The sequence below is a fragment of the Neofelis nebulosa genome, chromosome 9 (assembly GCF_028018385.1).
Source record: "Neofelis nebulosa isolate mNeoNeb1 chromosome 9, mNeoNeb1.pri, whole genome shotgun sequence".
NCBI lineage: Eukaryota > Metazoa > Chordata > Mammalia > Carnivora > Felidae > Neofelis > Neofelis nebulosa.
The window spans coordinates 31,801,920-31,824,564 of record NC_080790.1 but is presented as its reverse complement, the minus strand read 5'-3'; the positions used below and the strand labels follow the sequence as shown (position 1 = coordinate 31,824,564).

Below are 22,645 nucleotides of genomic sequence, written 5' to 3'. Positions count from 1 at the left end.
TGCTGGCGGTGGGCGCCCTAGGAGAGGTGCAGCCTCTGACTTTCCATGCATCACAAACGGGGCTCCGGAAGGTCAAGGAAAGCAGAGCTGACTTCAGAGGAATTAGGGCTTCTAACAAAAGAGTGGGCCTGAAAGAACAGGCTCCGATGGGGAGAGAGGGAGCAAAGAGAGACAGGATGCCAGGTGGGAGCACAGGGTGGGCGGGGGAAGAGACAAGGCAGTGGTAGGGGAGGGGGAAGAGACGTTCGGTGGCGCTGCTCCGCGGGAACAGGAGCTTTGAAAAGACAGGGATGTGGTTATATGGTCCCTGCAGCGTAGTAAATGCTATCGAGGTGGCCAGAGGAAAAACTCCTCACCTACGAGGTGAGATCTCTTCCTCCCTACACAAGCAGTCAGGGAAAAGCACCTACCGTGCACAAAAGTGCTTGTCTTTAGATCCCTTCAGACAGAAATTGTGGTCAAAGCCGTGGATACGGAACTCCTGCAGGTGTTTTCCAAGCTCCACCGGCTTCCTCAGGTCAAAGGCAGTTCCTTGTACTGGAGCAACTTCTCCTGGAGGGAAGGGGCAGGTAGAAGGGCAGGGGGCTGGAGTACTCTGGCCAGGCTTTCTTGAAAGAGGACAGGGACTCGGTTTCAGGGCCTCACACCATGATCCAGTTGTTTCTGCATTTACTTTTTTTTTTTTTTTTTACTTGCACAGTTGACACACAATATTGCATTAGTTTCAGGTGTACAATGTAGCGATTGAACCCCTCAATACATTATACTGTGCTCCCCGTGAGTCTAGCTATCATCTGTCACCATACAGAGCTGTTACAATACCACTGGCTCGGTTCCTTAGGCTGTACCTTTTATTTCCGTGACTTATTCATTCCTTCCGTAGCTGGAAGCCCAATTTCCTTTCTTTAAAGGTTTTCTTTTGTCCTAGAGCTGTATCATGTATTTTAAAGGTGAATACAAATGCTCAGTTAGTTAACATAACTCTTTTTTTAGGGGTAGAATTACTTTTTCCTTTCATGTGGTCAGATGGGGAGGTTTTACGAACTTGGTTTCTACACTAGTTTCAGGGGAGAGAGGTAGCATGCAAAGTGGGTCTGAAATCCTAGGATGCTAAGAAAAATCAAGAACTTGTACCTTACCTTAAAAAGATTTAAACAAGTGAAAAGAGAACCAACTTTTAGCCACTCAAAGCATTTAGTTCTGCTTTCGTGTATTGCCAAATACTAAAAGAAACATTAATCTCCTATCTTTGGGTGAAAGTGGGCATCCTTTTCTTTTTTTTTTTTTTAATGTTTCTTTATTTTGACACACAGAGGGTGTGGGGGAAGGGCAAAGAGAGAGGGGGAGAGAGAGAGAGAGAGAGAGAGAGAGAGAGAGAGAGAGAGAACCCCAAGCAAGCTCCACACTGTCAATGCAGAGCCTGACAAGGGGCTCCATCTCACTGTGTATCTCACTGTGAGATCATGACCTGAGCCAAAATCAAGAGTTGGCTGCTTAACCGACTGAACCACCCAGTTGCCCCGAGGGCATCCTCTTCTTAAATTCAGAGCTGCTGTTCGGAAACATAGTCTTCCTGGTACATGCAGACTGGAGTCTGTAAGTTCACACAAAGCTGTGAGGATGCCTGGGGTCCAAAACACCCAAGGGGAACACAGAGGCCTGGCCAATGCCATTCTAGCATCTGGTGTCCATTGTTCAACCAAGGGAGTTTGGTTGAACAAAAGAATCCTCTCACCAGTCAGTGTTAGGAAAAATTAAGTAGCATTCTTTTTTAAATTTTTTTAATGTTTATTTTTTTGAGAGAGACAGAGCACAAGCAGGGCAGGGGCAGAGAAAGAGGGAGACACAGAATCCGAAGCAGACTCCAGGCTCTGAGCTGTCAGCACAGAACCCGATGTGGGGCTCGAACCCACGAACCTCAAGATCACGGCCTGAGCCGAAATCGGACACTCAACTGACGGAGCCACCCAGGTACCCCAAGTAGCATTCTTTTTGAAGACATCCTTGAAAACCATCTCTTTCCTTTGCCTTGATTCTGCTTGTATGAAAAAGAACTTTTGAATGGGGAATATTTGTACATGTAACCAATTTTAAAGGTAATGAAGTTAAAAGGTACAAAATACTATACAATGAAAAAAATCTCTTATCTTTGTTCCCTGAAGATCCAGTTTCCTCCAACAGAAGCAACCACCATTACTTGTTCCTCTCGCACCCTTCCGGAGAGAATACAAGGATATCCAAGCATGTAAGCGCACACCCATGCACACACACAGCAATATAGCCTGTTTCCACCTTAATCTTTCCACTCAATTTGTCTTCAAGGTTGTTACTAAATTTATTCCTACGTACTTCATTAGACAATTCTATGTGCCAATTCCTATTTCTATTTTTCCTATGATAATCTACTTACTATTTGTTTTCTGGTGTCATAATTGCAAATTTATATTTTTCTAGAAACTTATGCATCCCATCTATATTACTTCCATTTATTGGTAGAGTCGAGGAAGACAGTAACTTGTGATCCTTTCAATTTCATCTCTCTGTGGTTAGTTGCTTATGCTCATTTCTTTTCTTTCTTTCTTTCTTTCTTTTATTTTTTTAACATTTATTTAATTTTGAGAGACAGAGACAGAGCACGAGTGGAGGAGGGGCAGAGAGAGAGGGAGACACAGAATCCAAAGCAGGCTCCAGGCTCTGAGCTGTCGGCACAGAGCCTGATGCGGGGCTCGAACTCACAAGCTGTGAGATCGTGACCTGAGCCGAAGTCAGATGCTTAACTGACTGAGCCACCCAGGCACCCTGCTTATGCTCATTTCTAACTTTGTGCATTGAATAGGTAGGCTGATGCTTTATCTATTTTTGTGGGTTTTTCCCCCTTCCAATGAAGGAGCTCTTGGATTTATGTATTAGTACTACATTTTTCCTCTTTTCAAAATTAGAATTTCTGCTTTTATTTGCATTAATTTTCATTTTGTTCTCTTGGGTTTATTTTGTTACTCTTTTTTTAATGTTTTATTTATTTATTTTTTAATTTAATGTTTATTTTTCAGAGATTAAGAGACAGCACAAGCAGGGGAAGGGAAGGGAGAGAGGGAGACACAGAATCCGAAGCAGGCTCCAGGCTCTGAGGTGTCAGCACAGAGCCTGACGTGAGGCTTGAACCCACGAATTGTGAGATCATGACCTGAGTCAAAGTCAGAAGCTCAACCGACTGAGCCACCCAGGCACTCCTAATATTTTATTTTTGAGAGAGAGAGAGAGACAGGGAGGGGGGGGGGGGAGAGAGAGAGAGAGAGAGAGAGAGAGAGAGAAGGGGAGGGGCAGAAAGAGGGAGACACAGAATCTGAAGCAGGCTCCAGGCTCTGAGCTGTCAGCACACAGCCTGACACAGGGTTTGAACCCATGAACCATGAGATCATGATGTGAGTTGAAGTTGGACACCTAACTAACTGAGCCACCCAGGTGACCCTGTTTTGTTATTCTTTTTCAAATATCTTGCATTAGATGCCTAATTCATTTATTTTCACATTTTTTGGATTAGTCAAAGTATTTTGTGCTTCAATGTTCTTCTGAGCAATAGGCTTGATATCACATGTAGGAGTTTCCGTTATATATAATGATAACACCATATTCCCATTTATTATATATTCTAATATGTATTAAGTAAATATTTCCATGATACTTAATTATGATATATTATTTACTTATTTTCTAGGTATTGCTAGTTTTAGGGTTTGAGTTCCCTTTTGATCCAAGAATTATTAAGAGTTAAAGCATTTCTAGGTCAAGCATTGGCTGTATTACTCGTATTTTGTGAAATTACCTGAGGTTTTCTTTACGGTCTCAGATATGGTGAATTTTTATTGTGAATTTCATCCTTTTTTTTTTTTAAGTTTATTTATTTATTTTGAGAGAGAGTGAGAGACAGAGCAGGGGAGGGGCAGAGAGAGAGAGAATATCCCAAGCAGGCTCTGTGCTGTCAGCGCATAGCCTGATGTGGAGTTCAAGGTGCAGTTCATGCGAGGTCATGACCTGAGCGGAAATCAAGGAGCCACCCAGGCACCTTGTGAATTCTGTCCTTTATCATTACAAAGTGTCTTGCTTTCTGTCCTGAGATCAGCCTTTACTGATGTTAAGACTGAGACCCCCTGCTTTCATTTGGCTTTTATTTGGTTGGTTTGCTTTTGAAATCTCATGTTTTCAACCTTTCTGTACGACTTGGTTAATACACAGCCTTCCCTTGGGGTTTCCTTTGAGGTTCAATCTGAGAGACTATTGTTTAATAGAGGCGTTTTATGGCATTACTATGACATATACATGTTCTAAGTATTCTTAGTCTGTCATTACATTTTATGGTATGCTTTTCGTGTTCATGAATTCTAGTTGTTTACTTTTTGAAATCTTTTTACTATATGGTGTGTATATGTGTGTCTCTCTGATAAGTGAGACAGTTTGTAATTTTGTTTTAGTGGTAACATCTTTATAGAAGAAACTTCAATATAATATACGTAACCCTCTGTTTCTTAGAATTTGCTAAGCTTCTTCCTGTCTCTCTCCTCTTTGCTACCTGACTTGGGTTTCTGCATCTTTCAACTAAGAATCCAAGTAAAGTCACTTTGTTTCCCAGTAGATGGTGCTAGAGACACAATAAAAAGAGCGTGCTTAAACCCTGATCAGTTTTGGGAGAATGAATAGTTGTTTTTTTGGGTCCCTCAGGCCATAAGGCCGAATCCTGGATGGTAGTGACCTACCTGTGTGCTACTGTCTTGTGAAGTTTGGGTGACCAACCACCTCTCACACCGATTTTTTTTTTAATTTTTAATTTTTTTAATGTTTATTTTTGAGAAAGAGAGAGAAAGAGGGCCAGCAGGGGAGGGGCAGAGAGAGGACACACAGAATCTGAAACAGGCTCTAGGCTCTGAGCTGTCAGCACAGAGCCCAACATGGGGCTTGAACCTGTGAACTGTGAGACCATGACCTGAGCCAAAGTCGGAGGCCCAACAACTGAGCCATGCAAGTGCCCCTCACACTGATTTTTAAAAAGGCAAAATGTTTCCTTATGAAAAACTTAGTCCAGGAAAAAGCAGCAGCTGTTTTCATGGGCTCAAGAAGACTGTAGTCTTACCAACTCATATTCTGAGTATTAATTTCTGTTATGCTTTCTTCCCTAACTTTATATGGTATTCACAGTATTTAGTTCCTTAAAGCCATACTTGACTCAAAATCTGACCCTTATGACAGTCCCAATGTAATATTGCACAAGTCAGTCAAGATACTTATTTCTCTTGACTTCGAGGTAAAAATAAAGTCATGGAATGTTCATGAAGGAGGGTTCTAGGGTCTATTTCAGGTCTGTTTACCTGATACTGAGCCATCTACAAATCAATGTTAGCTTTTCTCTCTGTAAAATGAAGCTATTATTTGCTGCCTATACATGACATGGAAATACTCAACAAATGAAATACTTGAATGGTTTCAGGACAATGGCATAAATAAACAGGCCAAATTTGGGGATGCATCTATAACACAAAGGAGAGCCTAGAGAGGGGGTAAGACTTCGAGAATGGCAGAGAAGCCCTGACTTAAAACTGAGAAACTTCTAAATGAGATTTTTACTAAATGAGAAGAAAAAAAGAGAAAGGGTTCCAATCTCTTTCCAGCCTCACGCCCTGACCTGTGGACCTCATGTATCTACTGATCAGGCACATGGAAAACTTTGGAATTTGTCCCCCAGATTCACGCCTTCTTTGGGACCTTTCTCACAGCTTCAATGTCCTCTGTGTCCCTGCTTCCCCCACATCCTGGCAAGTTGTTTAAGAATACTTACTCTCCAATGCCACTTCCTCTGTGAAGGATTGTAGCCTCCACAGCTAGAACTAATCTCCTTTTCTTTTCTTTTCTTCCCTCTTACCCCCCTGATCTCCTTTTCTACTTTGTTCCTATCACATTTTGAACATACTTTCTTCAAAACATTTGTTGTTGTTTTTTTAATTTTTTTTAAAATGTTTATTTATTTTTGAGACAGAGAGAGACAGAGCATGAATGGGGGAGGGGCAGAGAGAGAGGGAGACACAGAATCGGAAGCAGGCTCCAGGCTGTGAGCCATCAGCCCACAGCCTGACGCGGGACTTGAACTCACGAACTGTGAGATCGTGACCTGAGCTGAAGTCGGACGCTCAACCGACTGAGCCACCCAGGCGCCCCAAACATTTGTTGTTTTAAGACATAACCATAGGATTATATCAAGCTCCAAGAGGGTATGAATTGCGTCCTTTTTATCTTTGTACCTTCTGAGCATGAAGCGAGCCTTCACTTGATTGAAAGATGGATGGATGAATGAAGTAGAGGCAGAAAAAACAGGGCCAACTGTGAATGTCATAGCATCCTGTGACAAAGTCAGAAAGATCTAGAAAGGGCCTTAGGAATTACCTCATCCAGTCCCCTCGCTTTGCAGATGAGAAGACCGGGACCCAGACGGCTAAAGGGACTTGCCCAAGGTGACACATCTCCATAGTGTCAAAGTCTCCAGGCCTCTCACCCCAGAGTGACTTGGTGACAGCCTTTTCCACCCCCAAGCCCTCAAGTGTTCGTGAGTTCTCAAAGAATTTGGAAAATCAATGTGCTGTTATTCTAATTTTGGTCTATCTGCATATGTGACTTTGTGCTTTGGTGCTAAGAATAGAAGACATCAAAATAGCGCTCTCAGCAACGCTGAGTGTACAGAAAATTGAAGCGGAAATGGAAAGGGTGCCCTCAGAGAGGATGTCACATCACCAGACTTTGGTTTTGAAGCCACCAGAAAGCAGAGAGAAGCTGTTTTTTTGAAGAGAATTTCTTCAGCTACTGAAGGTTGGCTGAGTGTGCATTAAGGCCTGAGCAGCAATGCCACATGCCTGGCAGATGATGGGCTCTGACCCAAAGATATGAGGTTACAGCTCTGGGGCAGACGAGCAGCCTGAGGTAGGTAGCATTTCTGCTTCCCCATTTCAAGGAAAGCCTGACTGCAGGCACCAGTGCAGACCCACCCGGGGTTACTGTCATGAATTTAGAGTGAAATCAGTCCCTGTAGGGTGGCAGCTATGGAGGGTGTGGTGGGGGGCAATGATCAGGGTTGGGAAAAAAAACACACAAAAAACCAACCAACCAAACAAAAAATAATCAGGGTTGGGTTTGTTAGGAGAACAGACAGAAGAGGGAGACGGTGAGGGAGTGGAGGGCATATGCAAAGAGGTGATTCCAATGACAGACTTCTGATTTAAGTGGGTGGGGAAAGAGCTCATGAGCAGGTTAGGGGCAGTGAAAGGATGTTAGGATCAAGGGGCTGCAGGTTCGTGTGGCATCAAAGAATTGTTGGGGCTGAAATAGACACCTTAGACAGGGACTATAGATGGCTACAATAAGAGGTGGTGATAAAGTCAAGGGTATGACCCAATGACCACGGAAGTGAGTAACTGAGAAGGTTGGTGGACAAGATCATTGGAACAGAGGATGTCAAGAAGCTGAGAGATCAGAATATCAACAGCTTGGATAATGAAATAATTAGGGACTATGACAAGAGTGTGTTGGAGTGACAGTGAGCCAGGAATGAGGTGATGTCTGTAGATGACCTCAACAGATGTGTCACTCTGGCAACCACAGCTGCCCCATCCTTGCAAGAAGACGATGTAGACCTCATAATTGGAAACAGGACTCTCTAACATTCCAGATTTCCGTCACAGGTTGTTAAATCTTCCTCTCCCTATTGGCATTCCTGATAGAATTATAATTACCTGCCTTCTGGCAGCAAAGGAAAAACACACTGCCTTCATGAACTCCATCTGCCTTGATTCACATCTCTTATCTCACATAAGGGGTTTTTATACATATTCTATTATATAGACTTTGGCCTTTTCCCCATGACTGCTTGTGGCAGGTTGCCCTTTTCAAAGATGGCCACACCAGTATGTATCCCATTCCACAGGCTCTACTTATAATGTGATGCTGACATTCCATCACTGAGAGATGGAGTCTTTGTTCCCTCCCTTAAATTGGGAAGGACCTTTGTAACTGCTGCAACGAATAGGATGTGGCACAAGTGATACGATGTGATTTCAGGGCTCAGGTAATAAATACAAAGTGGTTTTGGCCTGGCCCTTGCTCTCTCAGGATATTTGCCCTTGGAAGTCAACTGCCATGTTATAAGGAAGCTCAAGTCACATTGAAAGGCCATCTGTGGGGTGTTCTGGCTGATAGCCCCAGCTAGGCCCCAAGGCAGGAGCCAGTATCAGCTGTCAGACATGTGAGTGAATGAGCCCCAGACATCACATCTAGAGACAAGATATGGCCTGTCTAAATTCCTGACCACAGACACAATGAAAGAATATATATGAAGTGTAGAGTAATTTATTTATTTATTTATTTATTTATTTTATTATTTTTTTAAATTTAACGTTTATTTATTTTTGAGACAGAGAGAGACAGAGCATGAACGGGGGAGGGGCAGAGAGAGAGGGAGACACAGAATCGGAAGCAGGCTCCAGGCTCTGAGCCATCAGCCCAGAGCCCGAGCCCCGCGTCTCACGGACCGCGAGATCATGACCTGAGCTGAAGTCGGACGCCCAACCGACTGAGCCACCCAGGCGCCCCTAGAGTAATTTATTATATAGCAATAGACTGGTATACTGCCTTAGGATGTTTTCACCTCTTGGCACTTAACTAGTCTTGACAGAAGGTTAATGAAGCCCCCCCACCCCCGTGCTTTTATTACATAGTCATAAGTGACTTTAATTGGTTCTTCCTTAAGAACACTAGTCCATGTGAGGGCACCTGGATGGCTCAGTTGGTTAAACGTCTGACTCTTGATTTCAGCTCAGGGCATGATCTCACAGTTCATGGTTTCGAGCCCACATCTGCTATCAGCACAGAGCCTGCTTGGGATCCTCTCTCTGCCTCTCTCTCTGCTCCTCCCCTGCTCATGCTCTCTCTCTCTTTCTCTGTCAAAATAAATAAATAAACATTAAAAAAAAAACAAACACTAATTCTTGCAATTGCTTTTGAGTGGGGAAAAAACAAATACAAAGTTGTTAGTTCACGCATTTTTGAGCATCTTTTATGTACCAGGCATGAACTTGATCTCAGGGAGCCTAGAATCTGGTGAAGGAGACAGATAAAAAAATTAATACGGACAGGAGAGTATGACAAATGTGATGAGACTGGCATCCAATGGCCGCTGGCAGAGCAGGGAAAAGCCGTCCCCGGTGCAGCCATGGGGGGGTCTGGAAAAGTTTTCCAAAGGTGGTGACAGGAGCCTAATCTTGAAGGATTAAGTTGGGACTGGCCCACTGGACAAGGTGCAGGGCAGAACAAGCATGGGAATGAAGTCCTCTCACCTGTGAAGTTGAGATCTAAAGTGTAGGCACAAGATGCATTTATATTACACATATCCCGTAGGCTCCCAGCTCTGACTTAAGAAACAGTGTAGAAGGTGAATTAGTCCTTTGAACTCTCGATCGGACAGAGTCCAGTGAAATGGTTTCTGTAACATCTGGGCATGAACACTCTCTCAGTGTCTGAGGAAATTCACCTGGGGTGAATTTTAATTCAATGCTTTCAATTTCTCATCATCACAAATAGCTCTTTTCTCTGCCTGATGGCCCCAGTGCCCGACTCTCTGAGGAAACGAACAGATGGTCACCACAAGAGTCACTGAATCTCCACATTCATTCATTTTTTGGCGACCTTGGGTAAGTTTCTATGCCTCTGTAAGATTCAATTTCTTTACTTATAAAATGGAGCTAATAGTGGTATATACCTAAGACACGTATTGTGAGGTTTAATTGAGAGAAGGATATGAAGAAAGTCCTACCTCTAGGGCAGAACCTGCACATAGTGCTCTCTGTTATTTACTTGCTCTCTCTCTCCAGAAACAGAGAAGAGAGAGAACAATGATTCATTATAGCATAAATCATTGATGCAAAAGGAAGGTGCATATCTGCCTCCGAGGAGCATTGCAATTTTCATTAAAAAAGGATTCAGGGTTTTTTTGGTTTAGTTTTGTTTTTTGAAGCTTCCTCTCTCAGTGATTTTTAATCTAGAGCGGTACAGTCTTCAAAATGGTTTTTTTTTTTTTTTTTAATTTTTTTAAATGTTTATTTATTTTTGAGAGAGAGAGGGAGAGACAGAGTACGAGCAGGGGAGGGGCAGAGAGAGAGGGAGACACAGAATCTGAAGCAGGCTCCAGGATCAGCACCAAGCCTGACGCGGGGCTCTAACTCACCGACTGCAAGATCATGACCTGAGCCACAGTCGGACGCTCAACCGACTGAGCCACCCAGGCCCCCCTCAAACTGGTTTTTGAGTCACGTACTCCTTTGAGAATATCGTAAACGTTATGGGCTCTCTTTCTCTAGGAAAATGCATACATACATAAAGAATGTTCTCAGAACCTCTGAAGACCAGTCATTCAGGACTGGTTAAGAATCCCCGATATACGGGCTGGTGAATACATTCTGCCTAGACCCTACTCATCACCAAGCAAGTTGCCCTCTCATGATCTGATACTGAAATGCACATTTGGAATATTGTAGTCACATAACGTCAGGTCAAGAAATGTAGTCTGGGAGTCTACTGTCAAACTCTTCCTATAGCAATGTGACAAAGGCTTTGCATAATCCATCGGGACCTCCTTCTGGACTATTTATGATTCCTCCATATTCCTGCAGGATGTGCAATAAACTAACATGTGAAATACACAGGAGCTTGTCTTAATCTGAGCACATCAACAGCTTTCAGAAAGTGCAGGAAAGTGAAGCATCAGAGAAAGTGGAAATTGCCCCTAACGGCAGCTCAGAAAATGGGGCTATAATTAGGCAAATAGTGTCGCCCTGGGTTATATTGGGTATCAGGCTTCACGATCACCAATTACTGTTATCAACCTCCCAGGGGCATCTTGCTCACTTGTTTGGCAGTCAAACTCAATAGATGTTAGAATGGATTTTAAGAGTCAGGCAGCCTGTGGGGCGCCTGGGTGGCGCAGTCGGTTAAGCGTCCGACTTCAGCCAGGTCACGATCTCGCGGTCCGTGAGTTCGAGCCCCGCGTCAGGCTCTGGGCTGATGGCTCGGAGCCTGGAGCCTGTTTCCGATTCTGTGTCTCCCTCTCTCTCTGCCCCTCCCCCGTTCATGCTCTGTCTCTCTCTGTCCCAAAAATAAATAAAAAACGTTGAAAAAAAAATTAAAAAAAAAAAAAGGGTCAGGCAGCCTGGATTTAACTTCTTTGCTGTAAAAATTTGTGGAGGTTGCTTAGCTTCTCTGAACCTTGCTTTCCTCATCTGTAAAATGGGTATAAGAAGATTCTGACAAACATGGGATTCTGATAAACAAGATAAAAGTGCCCTGCATCCTACCCAGTCTGCAGGAAGTACTCAGTAACATAGCTGTTTTTACGGACAGTGGCCAGCGGTGATAACAGACAGCATAGCCAAGGGAAATTTGGCTCCAAACCCTGAATTCACCAATAACTTACCTGCTTAACTGTGTGCAGGTTAACTAACCTCTCCAAATGTCTGTTTCCTCAACTGAGGCATAACTGAAGCATTACACACCTATTTCAAAGGGCAGTTAAATGAGCGACGACGTGTACGTGCTTAGCTCAGTGGCTGGTGCATATTAAACACGCAGAAATGGTGGCGATGGTGATGATAATGATAATAATAGTGGTTAATCCTTATGGAGCTCTTATGAAATGCCAGGACTTGATGCTCTACACACCTTACATGTATTACTGCATTTAATCTTCACCACCAACGAGGGAGGTCCAATTAGTACCTTTACTTTACACATGAAGTCTGCAGAGGCTGAATAAATTGTCTAATGTCACAGAGCTGGATTTAAACCTAAACAGTCAGGGTTTGAGTTCATGCCTTTAACTACTTTGTTTTCCTGATTATAACGTGTCAAAATCAGTCTGTCTGTTTGTTTGTTTGTTTATTTATTTATTTATTTATTTATTTAAGGGCTATTTATTCATTTAAGTAATCTCTACACTCAATGTGGGGCTTGAACCCTGAGATCAAGAGTTGCATGTTCTACTGACTGAGCCAGCCAGGCACCCCAAAATTGGTCCTTTTAAACAGCACTTATATGTTCAATGTCACACCAAGGACTCGCTTCACCAAGGTCAGAGGCATTTTCTATTTCTGGCCGAAGCTCCCTCACCTGTGCCCATCACTTTTCATGGCATCCGGGGGCGTCCACTGCCCAAGAGCAGGTGCATTGCTAGGGCTGGAGGTTGATCTATGAGAACTAAGGCTACTACCTTCCCCAAATCCTCCTGGATCCACCGGGCTCAGTCTGCCAATGGTCCCTAACTCCTCTAGCCTGAGAGGACAGCCCATCTGCCTGACCACACAGAGAGAGAGTGTTCGGGGTTTGCTGGCTGATTTCAAAAGGGGAACATGTTGGAGCAGAAGAAGTTTCCTGCATGTTGTTTTGCTGCTTCACAGTAGCTTGGGCAGGACCCAGTGACAGCGGCGTGATTAGGCAGCCCAGGCTCATGGTAGACCCATGGCTTCCTGCTGTCCTCCAAGAGCCATGAGGATCCCACTGTCATGGTTCACAGGAAGCCAAGGAGAGCACCAGGGAAGGTGGCTGGCATCCTGACACCGAAAAAGGTGGCAACTGAAGACAGCCAAATTACACTAACAGCCCGGGGTCAGAGAATAGAACCAGTAGAGAAGAGAGGAAAGAAATCAGTCCGGCCTTTCTGGTCAACTGGCAGAGTGGCAGGGCTAGGAAATGGCTTTATGTGGGGGATCTAGCCCCTGTGATCTCCATCAGTACTCCCTTTCTTGCAAATCACTCCAAAGAAACCTCCGATTTAAGTTTCAAGGCATGCCCCAATCTCCCTTCTAATGAGACCAGTGCCCCAGGCTCCCCCTGTGCAGAAATATTGACCACCACGACTGCTCAGCCTCCTGTGGTTTAGTCAGGACATAGAAGGCCTGCGTTGGTACTAGTGGAGTCAGAAGGAAGGGAGCCTTGAAATGCAGGGCCAGCCTCCTAGGTCTCATTATCTGCAGGATGTGGTCATTACCCTCTCTGGGATGTGTATTCTGCAGACCCTGCATTCAACTGGGTCTGTGCATCTGGCACTGCCTGGAGGGTCAGTTTCATAAACTATCCATTTAGGAGCTGCCCTCTCTCTGTTCTGGGGAGAATTCTGGAATGGAGACCTGGAAGGCAAGATGAGGCATGCTCACTCAGAACCAAATACAGATATATTCAAATACAAATCACTCCCAGGCTGCCCCCTAGGCTTCTCTGACAGGGTTACAAGGCTGGTGGCTTGGGGAGCTTCGGGAGACGGAGACCTGCACTTCAGGGAACAGAAGCTGCAGGGAGTTGTCACGTGGTCTCTGATGTGTAGATGATCTAGATGACGATATGGAAGGTATTCTCATTAGGACAGACAACACGAAGCTAGGAGGCAGACCCACTTAGGATAACAGAACCGGGAATCCAAAGTAGGGGTAAAGCACGGATTACAAGATGAAATTTGTGAATAACAGCAATAGATAGGGTTCTGCACTTAGGTCCAAAAAACCGAAAAACCAAAAAAAAAAAAAAAACCACACCAAGAAACAAAAACAGAAACCAACTCAACCCTGGGCACAAAACATAATCTTCTGAGGTTCCATTTCCTTACTTGTAAAACCGGGACAACATAACCTTTATCGCGTGAAGTTGGCATGAGGATTAAAACGATTGCTGTGGGCAGGATGCCTGGATGGCTCAGTCATTAAGCATCTGACGTCGGCTCAGGTCATGATCTCACAGCTCATGAGCTCGAGCCCCGATTTGGGTAAAACACAAGCCTCACTTCTCTCTCTCACTCTGCCCCTTGCTCACTTGCACCCTCTCTCTGTGTCTGTCTCTCTCTCTCTGTCTCTCTCTCTCTCTCACACACACACACACACACCAGTTATTGTGACCAAAGCCCTTAGCACAGGGATGATGATGATACTCATGATGGTGATAACTACCAACGACATGACTCTTCATTAAGTTCTTCACACCTAGGCAGTCTGGTTCCAGAGCATGTGTTCTTAGCTATCATATTATACTAACTCTCATAAATGTTAAGTCTGATTACTACAATTATTACTGACTAGGGAGATGCAGCTGAGCCACAGCATGTATGCAAATGACTTTGAGGATGTGGTTGGCAATAAGTTCGACAGGAGTCACATAAAGAGTGTAATGAGGTGGTGACAGTTTTTGATTGCTGTTTGCAGTGTGGGCATCACAGGTGGAGAGGCCCTGGACGTGCAGAGGCAGAGGAGAAGGGCCAGAATGGCCAACTCATGGCATAAAAAGAACAGCTGTGCCTGAAGAAGAAATGACTTGGGGGCAACATGACGGCTACCTTCTAAGGCCTTGAGTCTGATCTATAGGGACCCAAGAAGTAGGCAAAGTGGGGTCAGATCTAGGTAGACGGATGCCAGCTCGATTTCAGGAAGGCCTTTCTGATGTGCTGGCGCAGGATGGACAGTGAACACCCTGACCCGGGCGCACCTGAGTGCCCGTGAGTACCACAGTCTGGGATCCAACTACTGGACAGAAGGTCTTTTCCAACTGTGACCTTCTGAGGCTGTAGGTCCATTGGCCCATGTGATGACCATAAGGAAGCAGGTTGTTTCCTTTAGGGACACACTGTGATCTCTGGTTATTTCCCTCCTCTTTTAAATCAAACTGCTGGCTTGTCTCTTCTAGGGAGGTCATTGGCTGAGAGCAGCACTTTGCAGAATGACCCGTAGAAAGGCCTGGAGGTGGGAGGATAAAGTGGGGAAGGAGGACGGGGAGTGAAGGTAGCTCAGGGGCAGCAGGAGGACAGGAGGGTTGTTGGGGCAGGAGAGGAGAAACGGGGGCCAAAAAAGGAAAAAGTAACTTGAGGCTATACAGATCTCTTTAGAGTCTTTTTTCTTTTAAAGTTCGTTTTATTTATTTTGAGAGAGACAGAGACAGAGACAGTGTGAGTGGAGAGGGAGAGAGAGAGAAAGAGAGAGAGAGAGAGAGAGAGAGAATCCTAAGCGGGCTCTGCACTGTCAGCACAGAGACCGATGCGTGCCCCAGTCCTACAAACAGTGAGATCATGACCTGAGCCCTAACCAAGAGTCAGACATTTAACGGACTGAGCCACCCAGGTGCCTCTAGAGCCTTTTAAACAGCTATAGAAAGTGTGGACCCAGGACCATCATGTGGGGCTTGTTAGAAACAGGACCCAGAGGTCCCACCTCTGACCCACTGAGTCAGAATCTGCCTAGCGACAAGCTTCCCAGGAGATCTCTGCGTGCATCAAAGGTGAAAGGCGCTGATGTGGACAGCGTCTAAGGGAGACCCAGGCTCAGATGTGCTTACATTCATCTCAGTTAAAAAAAAAAAAAAAAAAAAGGTGGAGAGGAAGGCGGGGGGCCATGGGAAGAGAGGGAGCCTGGTCTCCATGGGGACGGCCCAGCTGTGCTTGCAGCCCAGCTGCTCCAATTATGTCTGTTTCTTTATCTAGCCAGCCTCGGAACAGTCAGTCAAATCTGCATAAGGAAGCCCGGTAATGGGGCTCGTGGGCACAGGTACTCATCTGACACCTAATTAAGCCATCTTCGTATATCATCTCTACAATGCCTGTTATTATTTTAAGAAACAACATAAAGAGAATGATAATTAAAAGTAACACCCCGGGTGGGAATTTTGTCTCCATTCCAGTGGTTGGCAAGTAAAGCACCCTGGGTTTTTTGTTTTGTTTTGTTTTGTTTCGGTTTTTTTTTGAGGTAACATTTCTATAAATTTTCATAGAGCATACAACCTCAAAGCTTGTCTCTGCTGCAGTTTCCCCCGATTTCTCTGCCAATGCTTTGGGTTTGTGGCTTCGTTCCACTGCTGTTTCCTTTCTTTTTTTCTTCTCCTTTTCACTGAGCGTTTTCTGATTTTACTTGAACTTGCAATGGGGGAGGGGAGGGTGTATTGCTTCTGGATATTACATGTCATCTGAAGCATAAAATGCTAAACCCAGTTACATGTTGTTTTCAGGTGAGAAGGCAATTTTATACTTCACGGTTGGGCCCACACGAGTGATTTTCATGCAGGGAAATTTTCCATCCTAGACTCACATCAAGATGGCGCCCAGGGATTTGCTGCCAGTGGAAAGTTTGCCAACTGTCTGTCTGCAGCCTTCCCGCATGGGCATTCTTGATAGACCTGTTCTCCAGAGTGCCACTATCTACCCCTGGTCTTCAGGTTCCCCTGACATAGCGTCCATCAGGTCCCTGTGTCCTTTGCTACCTGCCTGGGTCCCGTGTCTACGACTTGAGCCACTTTGGTTAGTAACACTCTTACTGACCTGCCATACACCCTGTCCTCTTGTCCCTTGTACCAGACCAAACCCCACCTTTGGATCATCCCACAATCCACCTTCTCTGCTCCTGACGTGAATCTGGAGAAAACTCCCAGTAGCACCAACTGAGGCCACCACCGATTCCTGATCACAATCCTCACCTGGCATCCTTTGACAAACACTTTACTTGCCCTCAATCGTCTCCTTTGCCCCTAAAAACCCTCTTCCTTGACCCTGTATCTCCACCTCATGGAAACACCCCATCTTCTTCCTTTCACAGATTTCTGAAAGTGTATCCAACACCAGCGGCTCCCATGAGCTCAGTAGGTAGCTTATACAGATTCCCAGGCCCCACACTAAAGCAAATCTCTGAGGTGGGGCCTGAGATTTGTATTCAAGAACGTTGTAGTCATTGGGAACTACTCATCGGCCTATACTCCCTGACTTTCCTTCCTCACTTTCAGTGGCTTCTCCAGCTGTCACAGCCTGGCTTCTACCCTCACCACTCTGTGAAATGAGGTCAGCAGGAACAGCCACGACAGCCCGCACACTCCCAGGTCTCCCCAGAGAGAGTACTCTCTGGAGTACTGATGTTCTTGGTCACTCCAAGACTTCCGGTCACCTCCTCTCTTCCTTTGCCTTCTATCTCTGACCATCTCCCTCAGCGCCTTTTGTGTATTTCTTGTACCTTAAATACTGGCGGTGTTTTCACAAGTGCATCTCGCGCTCCTTGTTGCTAGATCCTCAGAGACACTAAGAAACTTCTCGAAGCTCAAGGTGATCTTGAGAAAGCCTCCTCCTACCGTTGCCTCTTTCACTGTCCTAACTACCTTAGATTCTTCACTGCCTGTGAGCTTCTCAAGGGCAGAGACTGTTCAGTCATCTTTCCATGGTCAGTGCCTCAGGAAGCATGTAGCAATTAGGAGGCGCTCCATAAATGTTAGCTGAACTAAGTATAAGTCTGCTCCGAGTACTCGCGTGAATCAGCCTTGGGCCCATGGTGCGAAGCTCAAAGTTACCTCTCAGCCTCTTCAGAACGGGGTGACCTTGAAGGTATGAATTAGAGCCAGCCCCTGTCCAGACCTGGGGTGGGGAGGGGTGGGTGTTAAACAGCGGTTCTCCAAAGGTGGTAGTCAGAGCTCTAGCAAATAACATCTCTTCTGGCAAATTTACTTGTTGTTAGTCTCAAATGTTCATAGGAATGACATCATGCCTGGCCAAGTGCTAATTTCTAAGCTTTCTTCCTGCCAAATTTCCACCATGCTGGCTCATGCTTGCCAATCTCGTAGCAGTGATGTGTTTTCTAGCAGGGAACACAAGTATTGCTTTGGGAGTTATTCTGGAGCCTCATAAAACTGTTCTTGGGGCCCCTTTATAGGGAAGGATTCCATAATGCACCCGGTTGGAGAGTGTTATTGCTATCAGGAGAGGTCCTTACAGTTTCTGTAGTGAACATCCTTGAATACTGTCTAGGACGGACCTGTCATTGAAGAAACATCTCTAACTAACACCCCATAAGTTCCAATATCATGTTTCGGGTTTTTAGCGTCATTCAAACCCTTTCCTGAATAACACCAGTCTTATTTCTTTGAGCACGGGACCTGTACTATATTCATGGCTGTAGGTTCTCCACACAAGCAGGGCGTATCTGTTTTGTTCAACATTGCTTCCCTGGGGCTGGCATAGCACCCGGCTATTGGTGTCAGTTGGTGATGGAGAACGGAAAAAGAAGAAACTTGGGGAGCAGACTCACAGCTGGAGGTGCTTGTCTCCAGAACTGTGGAGCTGAAGGTGACAACCAGGACACCATGCTCTGGCTTCCCACTTATGGTGAGGCCCCAGGGTTCCTGCCTGCTCCTACCCTCCATGGACTGATGGCCAGGCCTGGAGTCTTGACGGCACCAAGGGCTGGTGGATATTGAAAGGCAAGTTCATTCATCTGGTCAGGCAGGAACTGGAAAGCTGCCCATCCAACCCTCACCCCTGGCTGCTGTTTCTCCTCCAGACGGAAACTTGGGGAAGTTTCTTTCCTTCTGGGTGTGCCGTCTCCTTCCTCTAGCTAATCTTCTAGTTTCCTTCCAAAACTGTATTGGTGATGAATTAGCAAAATAAAAAAATTTAAAGCCACCCTGAAGATTACAAAAAGAAAAACACACTACTGCTAAATCTCTAAAACAATGGCTGTCTTTATATACAATGATACATAGTAGGATAACCATAAACTATCATTACCTTAAGAGAGGAGAGAAGACCAGACCCTCTGTGGACCAAGGTGATGTGATCAACTCATACAGGGTTTTACACAGAATTTCAGGGGCCCGTGAATCCCCTGAAGATCTCTCATCATCTTCCCAGACATACACATATGGACCCTGGTTATGAATATCTAGGTTAGAGATTCCATGGGGTCTTTGACTCAGTGTTAGAAATTGACAGGACCTCAGAGTTCAAGTGATGTGACCCTCATCTGATGAGAGTTAGCAGATTAGGTATGAGGCCCAGAGAGTTTTCCTGGCCCACTCAAAGAGCGCACAGCTAGTGGACAGCAGAAGGGAGAACTTCACCTAGGTTTTCTGAATCCTGGTCACCCTGCAATATTGTGTTAATATGCTCTGTGGAAAACAAATGTCAAGAAGGGAGAAGAATGGAGAGAGACTGAGTATAGGGAAAGGAAGGAATATCTGTTCCTAGAATGTACAGACTGGCTATTACTGGGTTTCATTTTTGTGTTTGGCAGAGTTTTCCAGCTTCGAGCCAAAGAGACCAAGCCTGAAGCTCCCTTCCAGCCCCCTACTTCAGACCTGTAACTGAATCCTGATAGGTCATCTCAAGCAGACAGGTGAAGGGGAAGATAAGAAAGGTGAGCTCTGGGCATGTGGTCAGCTCTACACAGTGTCTGTCATTGCAAAAACCCTGGAATAAAAAGAATCTATTGTTTCCAGGAAATGGGGAAAAGATTTCTAAGGAGAAAAGTGTAGCCTTGAGGAAAGAGTAGGGGTTTATGCAGCAGAGAAGGGGGAGTTGGGTGGTCCCTGTCGGGGGGGGGGTATGAGTGAGGCATGCTGGGAGATGGGTCTGGAAAGCAGCTGGCATGTGGTCCTGGAGCCACCTAAAAGGTTTTTAAGCTGTGGAGTATCAAAATAAGATATGCATTTTAGATAGATAACTTTAGTAACCAGATGGAGGATAGATCTAAAGAGATTCACTCCCCACCCCCCCCCCCACCCCCAGTTAGAGAGCTATTTTCCAGATTCATTTGTTCAGTCATCGATCCCAATTTGGTGAAACTCATAATATAAGCCAGGCACTGCTCTAGACAAGAAAAGTCAGTATAGTCAGGATAGTGACAATGGAAATAGAACCATATCATCAACAATACATATTGAGGAGACAGATTCCAGAAATAGTTAGAGGAGTGAAAAATCAGCAGGACCAATAACAATGCTGGGGGGTAGAGCGGGGAGACTGTAAAGGAAAGAGGAAGAATACTGATGGGTGGTTGAAAGCAATATTAAGGATTTTTAGGGCAGTGAATACTTTGTGTGCTATCATAATGATGGAGAGATGTCATTATACATTTGTCCAAGAGTGACCCCAACTCTTCAAAGTTCAAACTATGAACTTTGGGTGATGATGATGTGTCAGGGTAGGGTCATCAGTTGTCACAAATGCTCCACTCTAGTGGGGGATGTTGAAAAAGGGGGAGTGCTGTGCATTTGTGGGGGCATGGAGATATATGGGAACTCTCCGTACCTTCTACTCAATTTTTATGTGAGCCTAAAAGTTCTCTAAAAAAACAAAAAGGTTTTATTTTAACAAATCGGCAGCACCCGATGAGTAATGATACTTGGGTGTGGGGAAGTAGCAGGAAAAGAAAGAAGACACATTCTGATTCAGGTTTGAAACTAATATCACGTCCAACATTTTAGAGTCATATCAAATCTAAAGGAATTTTCTGTAAGAAGTCCAGAATGATTAAAACATGTAGATAAAAACGGTCTCCATTTGCACCATCTCGAAACCAGGAGGCTACTTTGGAATTCGTTATTTCTCCGGGGCAGCAGCTTAGCCCTGCCCTAGGGAAGTGATTAAAAAATTGGCTGAATTGTCAGTTGAACCCCGAGAGGGTGAAATAAAACACAAAGGTTTTGCGGGGCCTTTCTCCACAGCCTCATGGTAAGCCTTTCCTACCAGCATTCTAATTTTGTCAAAACGGGGTTGCTTTCATGTAATTTTAGAAGGCGCTTTCAAAAACCGAGAGCTGCAAGAACAGCAAGTGAACACAGATGGGCTGGGGGACAGAATGGGTTGGGTGAGTTTCTATAAAAATAAAAGGTATCTTTTCTCGAGAGAAAGAATAAGACAGAATTTTACTAATGTTACTTTAGAGGCAAAAGACCTAGTCAAAGCATTCTTTTATTTTATTTATTTATTTTTTTTTGCTTTCTTAATTCCTTATCTACTACTGCAAATAAAGAACAGCAAAATTAAAAGGGGGAAAAAAAAAAAAGCTCCGTGCTGCAAATGCCTATACAGACACATGCTTGGTTCTGCACAATGTTGTGTACATGATAATATCTTGCTGGGCAGGCTGTGCCCACACTGCCTCCAAGTCTCACGGTTCTGAAGACAAAAAGAGGCTGTGTAATATTTACAACCCTGGGAATGAATTAATCCCTCGAGAAACAGAAGGCCTGAATTTTCTCACCTGCTCGTATTTAGGGGGCTTAGTACCCGAGCAGGGCTCTGGGGACCAATTTCCTCTTGTCACCACAGGACAGGACACTAGACTCAGGCCCCAAAGCTAAATGCCTGACATGGCAGCCCAGAGATCTGGCACTGGAATGTTCTCTCTGTGGACATCGATCATACACTGGTCCTTCCTGGTAAATGTCTTCTAGAATTTCCACTTTTGGGAAACGACAGGGACAGTCCTGATAACAACAAATATAAACATACACTCAGGATATGTCCCAGGAACAGAGTGTGAGCCTATCCTAAGTAGTGCCAAATGCTTTACAGGGTGCAATTTTTTAAAAATTCTTTTTGTAATGTTTATTTATTTTTGAGAGAGAGAGAGAGAGACAGAGACAGAGACAGAGCATAAGCAGGGGAGGGGCAGAGAGAGAGCAAGACACCGAATCAGACCCCAGGCTCTGGGGTTTCAGCACAGAGCTCGACAGGGGGCTCGAATGCATGAACCGTGAGACTATGACCTGAGCCGAAGTCGGAGGCTCTACCGACTGAGCCACCCAGGCAGGCGCCCCCTTTTTTTTAAGTAGGGAAGAATAACTGCTCGGAAGAAGCAAAGCTAAATTAACTGCTGACGTGCAAACCCGGCCTGACAGCTTAGCTGCAGACTTTGCTCTTGGTCTATAGGTGAACCATCTCTGCAGAAGCCTTTCTGTTGGTGCAGCTGTGGCGTAAGAGAGGCATCTGTGCAGAAGGACGCTGTGCCCCAACCCCCACTGCCGACTCCAAAGTGCCCAGAACTACATCCAGAGCAGTAGCTTCAGAAGTTAGGTGTGGATTCTACTCTTTCATTCAAAATATTTTCTTCTTCTTTTTTTCTCCCCCAGAAGAAAAGCAAAGATGCTGGAGTCTTGCAGCCTAACAACACACGAGGGATATTGTTTGCCTGGAAGCCTCCAGGGATGGCAAAATGGCAGAAATTTCCAGTGGGGAAAATGTGGGGTGGGGGGTGGGGGTGCTAAATTATTTGAATGGGACCCTTTGAAGGCTTCTGCTACCCCTACACCTGCTGAGGCTTTCCACTGAGCTTTGGGAAAAGGCTAGCTTTTCATAGCAGAGTAGAGAAAGGGGGAGAATGAAGGAGGCACGTAATGCAGGCTGCTGTCTTCTGTGTTTTACTGACTGAAAGGGCTGAAGACATTTTATATGCTCCAAGTTGCCAACAGGAAGAAAGGGAGCTCGAGATTCTCAGAGGGCCCTGCCTGAGGTAGAGGTCTAAATGGAGGCTATATGTTTAAGACAAGGGGATTTCATGGTATGTGCTTGCTTTGGCTCCCTAAAAGTGTATGCCAAGGTATCCCTTTCCTTTCTGTGTGACAACGCCCGATCAGTAACAAACAAAATGGAGGATAAGACTCCACCCCTCCCCCAAACACACACAGGGGAAGGTCCCCTTTTACTGAGTACCTCGGCCACAGTATTACAACTGCTGTAAAAGAAGAGGTGCTACTTTCTCATGACAATGGGTTTTCCCTTCACCTGAAAAATTATTTACCGAATATCTATAACCAAGGTGGAAAATCACCCGCA

The 22,645-nt window shown here is 45.0% G+C and overlaps 1 protein-coding gene and 1 long non-coding RNA gene across 3 annotated transcripts in view; one reads left to right on the top strand and one right to left on the bottom strand.

The window, feature by feature from the left end:
• The window catches only part of GALM (galactose mutarotase), a 116,301-nt gene that overhangs the window by 2,849 nt on the left and 90,807 nt on the right, over positions 1-22,645 (bottom strand). For both annotated transcript variants that reach the window (XM_058683087.1, XM_058683085.1), the window contains exon 5: positions 411-552. In XM_058683087.1, the coding sequence (XP_058539070.1) occupies positions 411-552 (142 nt within the window). The remainder of the gene's footprint in view (positions 1-410; positions 553-22,645) is intronic.
• On the top strand, positions 1,365-22,211 carry LOC131484649 (uncharacterized). The gene is made up of 6 exons (XR_009248367.1): positions 1,365-1,971; positions 2,163-2,245; positions 6,455-6,960; positions 9,613-9,722; positions 19,101-19,223; positions 21,943-22,211. It is a non-coding gene; the product is annotated as an uncharacterized LOC131484649 (long non-coding RNA).